Source organism: Propithecus coquereli, unplaced genomic scaffold, assembly GCF_000956105.1.
Source record: "Propithecus coquereli isolate 6110/MARCELLA unplaced genomic scaffold, Pcoq_1.0 Scaffold273, whole genome shotgun sequence".
Lineage (NCBI taxonomy): Eukaryota > Metazoa > Chordata > Mammalia > Primates > Indriidae > Propithecus > Propithecus coquereli.
Window position 1 is genome coordinate 3,334,816 of NW_012148319.1, and position 11,569 is coordinate 3,346,384.

The 11,569-nt window shown below is 32.5% G+C and overlaps 1 protein-coding gene across 1 annotated transcript in view; it reads right to left on the reverse strand.

Annotated features, from left to right (window-relative positions):
- Positions 1-11,569, reverse strand: part of SCFD1 (sec1 family domain containing 1) — a 105,962-nt gene that overhangs the window by 21,940 nt on the left and 72,453 nt on the right. The window contains exons 20-21 of the mRNA XM_012647886.1: positions 6,030-6,083; positions 2,266-2,318 (exon numbers count right to left, since the gene is read on the reverse strand). Of these exons, the coding sequence (XP_012503340.1) occupies positions 2,266-2,318; positions 6,030-6,083 (107 nt within the window). The remainder of the gene's footprint in view (positions 1-2,265; positions 2,319-6,029; positions 6,084-11,569) is intronic.

Consider the following 11,569-nt stretch of genomic DNA (forward strand, 5'->3'; position numbering starts at 1 on the left):
ATTTATTATATTATAAAAATACTTCTTGGTGTCCACAAGATCTTTAATAAAGGCATTTTTCAAAGCTTTTGTGAGTCAGATTTATTTGTTTGAGTGCTATACAGTGTGACTTAATAGGATTACTTAGGTTTTCCTCAAAAGTAATTTTTGAAAATCTCTCCTGAGAGAGCTATTTTAGCTTTCCTTAGCTGTTCAGAGGCTGATTACACAGCTCTATCATCTTTTCTATCATCTATCAGCTCTATCACAGTTCTATCATCTTTTCCTCATTTCTATGGCCTGTCTGAATAATCCATGGAAGGAGCTAAAAGTCTACCTGATTGAAATGCCTCATCAGTGTTTAAAGGCCTTTAAGAGTAGATATGGGATGAGGAAGGGGAGACATAAACAGAACAGTATTACTAGTTATTAATAACCAAAATTTAATTGTGATGAGCTAGCTCAGGAGAAGGCATTATTAAAAATGAAACTCTAAGTTTATGTCTTATCAATGCTAATACTCATCATCATTATCATGCATAAAGTACATTTAGGATTAAAAGTTTCTCAGTAAGTCTCTAAGAAGCAAAATACAGTCATTTCTTGGTATCCATGGGACTGGTTCCAGGACCCTTTCCCACAGATACCAAAATCCACGGATGCTCAAGTCCCTGATATAAAATGGTGAAGTATTTGCATACAACCTATGTACATCTTCCCATATATTAATACTTTAAGACATCTCTAGATTACTTATGATACCTAACACAATATAAATGCTATGTAAAGAATATAGCAAACTATATAGTTTACCTTATATTCAGTATTGTTTACGGAATAAAGACAAGAAAAAAGGTCTGTACATGTATTAATACAGATGCAATCGTCCCTTTTTTCCCTGAATATTTTCAATTGGTTGGTTCAGTCTATGGATGTGGAACCCATGGATGTGGAGGGCCAACTGTACATCTACTTGTTAGCCGAATGCAAGGAAGGAAAAAATGTAAGCTGGAGAATGATCAATATAGGAAAAGAGCTGCAAATCCACTCTTTTAAAGTGAACAATTCGGTGCTTTGGGTATATTTACAGAGTTGTATAACCATCACCATCTGATTTCAGAACATTTTTATCACCCCTAAAAGATGCCCTGTACCCATTAGTAGTCACTCCTCATTTTCCCTTTCCATAATTGAGTCTTTGTCAAATTCTCTCTTGCCAACTGCAGCAGTTATTAGCAGTTTTTATGCAACTTTGGTAGTATTTCTGGTAAGTTCAGAAAAGAGAATACTTTATCAAACAATTTAATAATCTAGTGACTAGATTATTTGTCCTAACTACCTACAAAGATGTGAAAGCTTGGGATAAAGCAAATACAAAGTTCTAAAGATCCTAAATATAAGGTACAAGCAGGAAACTACCTTCATCTAAATTTTAGTGCTAGGGACAATCATTCCAAGTAGTCATCTGCACCCCCCCCCCCAATTCTGCCTATTCTTTCTATCTTGTAGGTTATTTTTCATATCACCATTAATTAAATCTTCAAAAACAGCATCCATAATAAAGGATACCTTACCATAGCATGCGTATCATAAAATACAGAAACTATTTATAGAATGTTTCATTGCTATCAAGTGTTATTTATAGCAGTGGTTCCCAGGACTTGAATTTTATGGACCAGTTAGATAAAAAACAACAACACAACTGGTACCCAACATAAAGCACCTATCTTTTCATTTGGTCATTCATTTAAAAACACACATTATCCAAACTCCCCCACCTATGCTTAGTTTGCAATACCTATATCATTTCATAAAAACCAGTAAACATTTAAATGGATTTGTGTGTGTGTGTGTGTGTGTGTGTGTGTGTGTGTGTGTGTGTGTGTGCATACTTGGAAGGAAAAACACCAAAATGCTAAAATAAAATTACTAGTGATTATCTCTGGGAAATGAGAATATACATACTGTTTTCTTACCAGTTTTCTATATAGCTTGAATTTTTAAAAATAAGCACAGCTGCTTTATAATAAAAAAAATCAATTATTTCCATTCTTTTAATTTTTATTTCAGGATATTATGAGGGTACAAACATTTTGGTTACATTTTATGTCTTTGCCTCACCCAAGCGAGGATTAGAGGCATGCCCTTCCCCTCTACAATGCTCACCGTGTCCATTAGTTGTGTTTAGCCCCCCAACCCCCTAATCCCTGGAGAATATTACTATTGATGTTTCCATTCTTGAAGGGAAAGATCCACAACAAATTAAACAAGACAAAAGCTTCTTACCTGTCATTGCCCCGCAGCATTTTGGGATCAAAATATCTATAGTCATCAGTTTCCTATTAGAAAAATAGAAGTTTTACTTATGACTATGGAATTTCTCTTTAGAAGGTCATAGTTTGCATTACAGTATCTTATTTTAATGAATCTATTAATTTTGTAGAATGTATAACCACCCCTAACACCTAATGATCACTTCCTATGTGCTAAGCTTTATTCTAAATGCTTTACATGAACTTATTCACTTAATCCCCCTAATAGTCTATCAGGTAGGTATTATTGTTATCCCCATTTTTCAGATGATCAAGCTGGGGCACAGAGAGGTTATGTAGCTTTCCTAATGTCCCATAACTATTATAGTAAGTATGGAAACTCCAGGATTTGAGCCCAGGCAGTCTAGTTTCAATGCCCAAGAGCTTCTTAACCACCATGCCATACTGCTTCTCAAAAATATACCTGTTTTAGTGGCCTGAAAATAGCTAAGTTACTTAGGTATTTTTTTTTTAGACTTTTATTATATTATTTTTATATGCCTATGATTTTACTGAATATACAGAATACCTAATACAGGCTCATAATCTCTCTTATCTGAAACCTTTGGTGTTAGAAGTATTTCAGAATTTAGAATTTAAAAAAGATTTAGATAGGTAATACTGTGCATATACTGTATATGATGTGGGCAGTACCATATCATCTAACATGTTATTATAATATTTCTGTGGCTAAATATATATTAACAAAAGATAGAATAAATAAAATCTATAAAGAGCTTCAACTTGAGTCCAGATCAGGTTTTTGCCACCAAATGAGTTTACAAAATCTTTTAGTTTTTGGAGCTTTTTGGATTTCAGAGGTTGTGGATAAGAGGTGGTGCAGCTCTACACTAAATTAGAAACTTAGCTTCTTGATATTAAAGGAGTTGGAAAGTCCTGTTCTACTGATTGAAGATATAATTACTTTCTAATCTCTGCCTCCCTCTGTTTCCTAGCAGAATCAGCCAAAGAAACTCATTCTTTTCTGGATCGTGGATGGTCCTAGCAAAACCTGATCAATGACAAATATACTACATGTGTTGTTACTGTTTAGTCCTGTACCCAGTGGTGGACACTGCTAATTTATCACGACCCTCTCCATAACTCCAAATGTAGTGTCAGAATCTTTCAACACTTTGCTCCAAGAAACCACCACCAGCCAGACTTAAAAGACAAGATGAAACCTATCTGATATCTTGCCCTAATTTCAATTTATTCAATTTAGAAATCAAAGGAAACCACTTAACAAATGTAACTGGTAAGAATGCATCTAGAATTAGGTTGTATCATTTTAAAGCATTTGAAATAGCTACACTCAAGATTACTTGCCAGGTCTAATTTAGTATACTTCGCTAAGCTCTTTAGCATTTTGCTAATCTCTTCAGTGCCTTTAAATCAACTTGCCCATCTGGAAACAGGAGAGGGATAAGAGAATGCAGGCAGCAGGCTCACCTAGCAGATGGATGAAGAAGGGATTTCAAAACAGAAAAAAATTTACTTTTTCTAATTAATTAAAAAAAATAGCTGTCTGCAGTAATGTGCCTTCAGTTATAAAGTCAAAATCAATGGAACTGATAAATGAACTTCATAACTTGGCAAGACATTTGAGTAAGATCCACAATTTAGCCATCGTGGGTATATGACAGAAACGTAGAAGAAATGTATGTGTTGGAATGAGCAATAGGCAGGAATATAGAAGTAATGGGTTTTTGTTTCCGATTCTGCTACTAAAAGTAGTGTGATTTGGAAGTCACTTAACATCTCTAGGTTGCCTCTCCTCCACTGTTGAAATGACTTACAATGTTTCTTTCAACTCTCCAGTTCTGTGACTTCATGATAGGCATATAGTTCATGCCCTAATCAATATAGCATAATGGTAAAAAGTCTGGCCTTTGGTTAGAATCCCAACTCTTTCATTTATTAGCTGTGTGTCTTTGGGCAAGTTAATTGACTTCATTTTGCCATCATTTCCTCATCTATAAAATGAAAATAATAATAGTACTTTTTTTGGAAAGTTCTAATGAGAATTAAATGAGATAATATAATAGAGTCAAAAATACTTTGAATGGTTCCTGGCACATAAACAAGTAAATAATCAGTGTTAGCTATTATCATTATTATTGTTACTATTCTTCATCTCACCTTCAAAATTAGGGGCAGTAACAAAATATCCTAAACTTTCCTTAACCTCTTGTGTGTTTGGCACCTGTCTAAATTTTGCATTTATTTTTAATCTTTATAATTGCTTGGGATAATATTGTCCAGAGGTTTACTGCCTGTTATGAAGCAGTATTCTCTAAGACAATTCCTCATAAATGTATACCTCTCTTAGGCTTTTCAAGAACAGCCCTTCTTCACATATTCCAGGATTTAGTGACAAAGTCTATTATTACTTCACTGCAAACCACTTTATCTGTACTGATTCCCAGATAAAAGAACATAGTCCTTTTCAGCTTATTATTATAAACAATTCTCCCATTCCTTTCAAAATATTAATTGCCCTGTTGGGGGTATTTTATTACACCATATCTTTGTTTTCACAAGTGAATTTTAAAATTTGTTTTGTTAATTTCCTTTAATGTTATTATAATCATGTTTTTTTTTTTTTTTTTTGAGACAGAGTCTCACTCTGTTGCCTGGGCTAGAGTGCCGCGGAGTCAACCTAGCTCACAGCAACCTCAAACTCCTGGGCTCAAGTGATCCTCCTGCCTCAGCCGCCCCAGTAGCTGGGACTACAGGCACGCGCCACCATGCCCGGCTAATTTTTCTTTTTTCCTATATATTTTTAGTTGTCCAGCTAATTTTTTCTATTTTTAGTAGAGACGGGGTCTCATTCTTGCTCAGGCAGGTCTGAACTCCTGAGCTCAAATGAACGGCCCGCCTCGGCCTCCCAGAGTCCTAGGATTACAAACGTGACCTACTGTGCCTGGCTCTATAATCATGTTTTTACCACTATAAAAAAAGGTCACATTAATCTGAAGATTCTGTTCTCATGCTCTTTCTTAGATCTGGAATCCTAAGCCTCACTGCAAGTCTATAGTGATTCAGATGTGGGTAGGATCATGCTGCCTTTTCTTGATTCTAGACTCTTGTGATAATAACCACCTTTTGGTTGCCACAGTAACAGGATGGGCTGTTTTATGAAACAGATTGTGATGATTTTTACATTCCTTTCTTGAATTGTAAACAGATAACTTAGAAACATATTCCCTAAGTAAATGCTAACAATATTTATCCATTTGTCTCTTCACCCAATGATTTGTCTCAATTTATTTCTTTAGCCCCAAAGAATTTAGTGCCATCTGAACAGATGCACTTAAACTTTTTACTATGCATTCCTCTCCTAATTTAATTTTCATAAAATTTAATTTTTATAAAATTAAATTGGTCTAGTGCTCTTTATATTATACCAACTGATGCTCACTGGTTCTTTTCTCATTTACAGAAACTTGCTTCTTAGGATATATTTACATTAAAAAAAAAAACATATATAAGATATAATCTACATTAAATTTGAATGAAAGCTGGCCAGAATGGTTGTAGCAGCTGAGAAAACCAATTCCTAGTATCTGTGATAAAGGCTAAAAAAGGCTCTTTGAGAACACAAACTCTTTCCTTTCCCTCATGTACTCTGCTATGATTAAGCCCACAACAAACTCAATCTGGTTTTATCATCTTTGATACTAGTCAGTTTTATACATTCAAGAATTTACAAGTACAATGTTATACGCTACTCACAGGGTTTGACTTCATCTCCATCAGATTGTCTAAAATACGAGTAACAGGTAGATTCTGTGGAAGAGATTAGTGAGTATTTTGTTAAATCTTATAACAAACCAAAGTTCCTCTCTATTAACCAAACCACTTTATCATTTCACAGTTAAGTATACTTACCTTTTAATTAAACACATTCCAAGATTAAGTATTCTGTGAATGGTAAAGATGATGTCACAGACGTAAATACCCTTGGTGCTACAAGTTTCCACAGAAAAATATAATTCTAAATAAAAAGCTCCTTTATGTATGTAGGTGTATTCAGGTTTTAGTACAAATGTATGTGTGGGGTTTTTACTTTGTTGGGTGTTTGCTTTTTAATACTAGTAATTGCAAGCTTTTGTTTTGATCAGACAAGAATCCCATTGTATTTTTCATTTCTTTTCTGTGGATTGTAAGAGTTTTCTTTAAAAATAAAGTTTGTGAAAATGTTTAAGATTAAATGATCTAATAGAGTTCACTCATTTTTAATTAAAGGATATTTGTGTATTTTGAAAAATGGGGATATGGATACATACACAATTTTACTGACAATTTTTATTTTGCCTGGGATACATTCCAAATTTTCAATGTTGTACTGCATTGTCTTCTTACAGAACAAATTCCACTTTGAACATGAAAATGTACAACACTGGTGTTGGCAGAAGATTATCTCTCCACATGCTTTACAGGCCTTGGGATAAGAAATACTGTTATTACATTTCAATCTGAAAAGTCTTATCATTATTTTGAACATAACAACACATGAAGTATAGAAAATTTACTAAGTGACTTGAGTCAAAGTATATACCTACTGGAATGGTATTTTGCCCATTTGGAACTGATACTTCCTTTGTGAATTGTACAGGATGTTTTGGAAAGAATAGTTTTGTATCTATTGTACTTTTTGTATTTTAGAGACTTCATACAACAAAAGCAACATTAAATCTGATTATTCAAAACACTGTAGATAACACATTACTATTTTACAAGGATTTTCAATTTCCTTAGGTCATAAAACATTTTGTTACTAAAATAGACTAGCACTAAGGAAAATTCTGCTTTCTCTTGATTGGTAAGTAAAAACCCTTTAGATGGTCTCAGGCAAGTAAAATTAAAGCTATTTCATTACTCTCTGATATTTGTGTTAGCCAGGAACTCTTAAATATAAACACAAGCACCAAATGTTCAAGTTGACTAAATAAACTTTAAATTCTAAATAAATGCTATTTAGAATTTAAAAAAGGAATAGCTCGAAATTTTACCTTTTAAGTTTTGTTTCAAATAAAATTGAGTTTGTTCATTTAAGAGTAAGTCTAAACCATAAATTTCTGTAAAGAGAACTGGGTGTAGATTTAAATCTATAAAAATGCTTTATCCAAAGGAGAAAACTACAGTTATGTATTTATTCCAAGTAATATCAACAAAAGATGATGAAGTACTTTGCAACATAGCATGAAGAAATAATAAAAAAATTCTGGAGCAAAAGAACATTATAAATAGTTTTGTAAAATTTTATTAAAATGACTAAAATTTTATATCCATTTCTCTGTCTACACTGTGTTCAGCTCCCTGAATTGCACTATTAGGTCTATGCAATGGAGAAAAGTTTAGAAAAATTTTATGTAACAATAAACCATAAAAATCACATTATTTTTATTATGCCTGTGAAAAGAATTTCTTTGTAACCAAATAACACCAAAAAAATCATCTATCACTGCTGTACCATACAATATTCACTTCACCTACAGATGGTAAAAAAAAAAAAATAATGTCTTTAAAGGCATTAAGAAAGAGTACTTCTGGAAACAACTCCTGAGATCTGTCTCCAACTAATGTTCTACCTAGCCTCTATTCTTTGCCTAAATGAAAGCTTGAATTGAGATAATCGCTTAAAAAAATCAATTATATATTTAATTTATGCAAGGTTAATCAACTTTTACTGATTGAAAAATTGGATTTTAGCAGCTAACACGCTAGCAAATAGAAAACATCAGAATAAAACCATACGATTTCCTTTGCTCAACAGTTTGTTACCTGACTTGTCTTTAGAAACACAAAAAATTAGTATACCTCAGTAAAAGAGGCATAAATGAAATTTAACCAAATGAAAAACCCATTGTTTTAAAAATTCCCAAGCATGTTTTTCTTTGTTCTTAGAAATTGCTGTTTAAAAGTAAAATAAAAAACATTGTATAGGTTAGCACCTATATTTTTATTAGTAGAAAGCCATTACAGATATAAATTTGAGAGAGAGTCCCATATACATGAATATCCTAAATTAAAGATCACTATTAGTAAAATCTTCAAATTTCAAATATATGAACTTGAAATTTTACCTGGAAAAAAATATAGTGAGAAATCTCTTTCCAGAAATCCTAACTGGTTTTATGACTGTAGTCATATTTTATGATTTTAGTCATGGAAAAGCTTAGGTAAAAACAATGTTAACTTTATCTCTGATGGTATAATTGTTTAAAAAAATTGAAATAAAATTTGCACAGAAACTTAAAAAAAAAAAAAAAAAGCAATTTAGGAAATATAATACAGCTCTATAACCAAAACAGAGGAGGTTTTTTTTGCCCTCTGAGTTCTTCGAGAATTAATCATTTGTTGACCTATATTGCCAACTGCTCTATGGTGACTATTTCTAACTCTCCTCTTGAGTCTTGGGCTTGGGATGATATTCTGATGCTGAGGTTGGCAGTGGGGTTTGGACAAGAGTTGCTGCTGTCCTAATTACCAGAACCCTGGAGAATGAAAAAGTACTATGTGGACCTCCTTGAAGGCTATTATCAGCCAAATAAAGAATAAAAGGGAATGTGCAGACACAGACTGGAAATACATTGGGGGTAAGGGATATATCAATGATTAGAAAGGGTGGATGGAAAGTTGCCAGTGAAGAAAGGAGGAGAGGGGATAAGATAGATTGTCTCTTCCTAAAATTTTAAAATTATAAACCAGAAGGGGATTTACAGAGTGAATCCAACACCCCTATCTTATAGATGAGGAAACCATAAAATATATAAAGTGATATTTTTTACAAAGCCATATCATGTTCATGGCAATAAAATCAAGAAAACGGTATTACACGGACCCAATGAAAAACATCCACCCCTTCATCATTCGGCTTCAACAATTATCAACTCATGGCAAATTTTGTCTATACTGCCACCTACTCCCCAATCCCCTGGGTTGTTTTAAAACAAGTCCCCAATATAAAATCATTTTAGCCATAAATATTTCAGTACATGTATATCCAAAATATTATACAAAAACTCTTAAAAACCCACGATACTATGACCACCTAAAATAATTGACAATAATTTATTTCCCTTCCCAGCTATACTGAGGTTTGATTGACATAAAAACTGTATATATTTTGGGTGTACGATGTGATGTTTTGATCTATGTACACATTGTGAAATAATTACCACATAGTTCAATATCCAGTGTTAAAATTTCCTGTTGCATAAAATTATTTTTTATAGTTTTCTTGTTCAAATCATAATCTTAAGGGCCATATATGTGGCAACTGAGATGTCTTCTAAATCTTTTTTAATCTATGGATTCCCACTGCTTGCAATTTATTTGTTGTTAATTCATATTTAAAAGAGGGATTATTTCAGCAAACAAGCCAAAGAAAGCAAAACAGAAGACTTTCAAATTCTGCAACTTTGTGCTACATTATTCATCATCACATTCTTGTACAATTATTCTCAAACAGATTCCAAATCTGTGAATATCATTCAACTGGTTTTATGTGATAGTTGATACTTGTGATGCATAAAACTTATACTGCACAGAAAATATAAAAAGCTCTTATAAATGACCTAGAAAACTGGATATGGTTAATCCTATTCTGTCTAATTTATTTATAGCTTAAACTGTTTATTCAGTTAATCTAAAACAATATTTAAAGATTTAAGAAGCATAAATTACTCATAATATTTCAAGTGTGAAACAGACAGAATAGGTCTCTCTAGCAGTCTCTTCTTTGACATCTCTTAACTCTTAGTTCCCAACCTGCCTGAGCACTCTCATTGCAGTACCTCTAAATTTTCAAATATTAGGGTAATATAACTTTTAAAATAGATTTCCCAAGTTTAAATATTTCTAGAACAAGAGAGTCTTTACTTGAGGGTAATTTGGTAACATTTATTAAGAACAATTGTTTTTTAATAGAAATGTCCATGTCTTTTGATTCTAGAATTCAATTCTAGGAATTTATCATGTGGCTGGTGTCACCAGAGATGAATACCTACACAGAAAAAACTAACATTTAAAGCCTGGTGTATGTCCTTCAGTACCATCTATTTTTTCTGTTTTTAAACAGCAACAAAAATGATCATATTGAACTTTTTTTAACATGACTTTTATTTTTACTTCACAATATAAAATAAACCATCCCCACCCCCAGTGAGTACATATTTCCTCTAATTTTGAATTTTTTTTTTTTTAAATGTCATGGCTCTTCTGCTAGTGGTGGCAGAAATGTTATATAGATGGGGTAACCATCAATCATTTCAAATTTTATTTTTGTAAGTGAGAAGTTGCTTATGTCAAAGTAGTATGTTATTTGCCATGTTAAGAAAAAAGCTAAGGGATTTGAGGTCGTAAAGGATAATTCGTTTTTGTATTTTATGAACTCTAAATAAACTTTTGTGTTACCATAATAAAATACTTAATAGTAGACAAATTTAGACATCTTTTACAGGTATCATTTGGGGACATATATCACATGACTCTAGGGTAATAAGTTAAAGAAAATATGATCATTCTAATGATTAAAGTCTGTAATTTCTAAATGCTAAAAGTAGTATGTTATAAGGAATACTTTGCTTAGGGAATCTTACTATTGATATTTATGTCTAATGGTAACATGTTAAGAAAAATATGTAATTTTCCTTAAAAATAAACTACGATAGTTATGTAATATTGATATAATATGATAGTTATGCAATATCCAGTCTATCTAGCAAAAGGCAGACATTACCTTAGAAATTATTGGTCTAACTTTTGTCTCACAAAACAAAGTCATCTTGTCCACAGTTGATAAGTAAGAGCAGTGCTAGGCTAAACTGCTAAACGGTAAAGTGTAGCACGTTGGTCTGTAATGTGCCCAAACTTCCTATTGTTGTGTCTTTTCACCTTTTATAGTCAAGAAAGTGAAGATGAGTTGACTCAGGGCAGTACTGTGAACCAGTAAAAAAGTGGGTTAAGCATTTGGTAGTAGCTCCTTACCAGGAGAGAAGTAGAATGAGAGGGATTAACAATAATTCCTGAAAGGGATAATGAGGCTAAAAGTATTCCTAAGTACTAGGGAAATAATGCAATCTGGAATGTATCTGAAGGGAAAGTTTGGAAAGTAATCAGTCTTTTAATTAAATGAAGCAAATTAGGATTTTTCACTGTTCTTTATCAGCACTACGTGGTTTTTATAATAAAATGTTATTCATTTATTCAAATAAAGATTTTGAATAAAGAACCTATTTTAAATAAAAAAATCCTACTTTACATGAAGT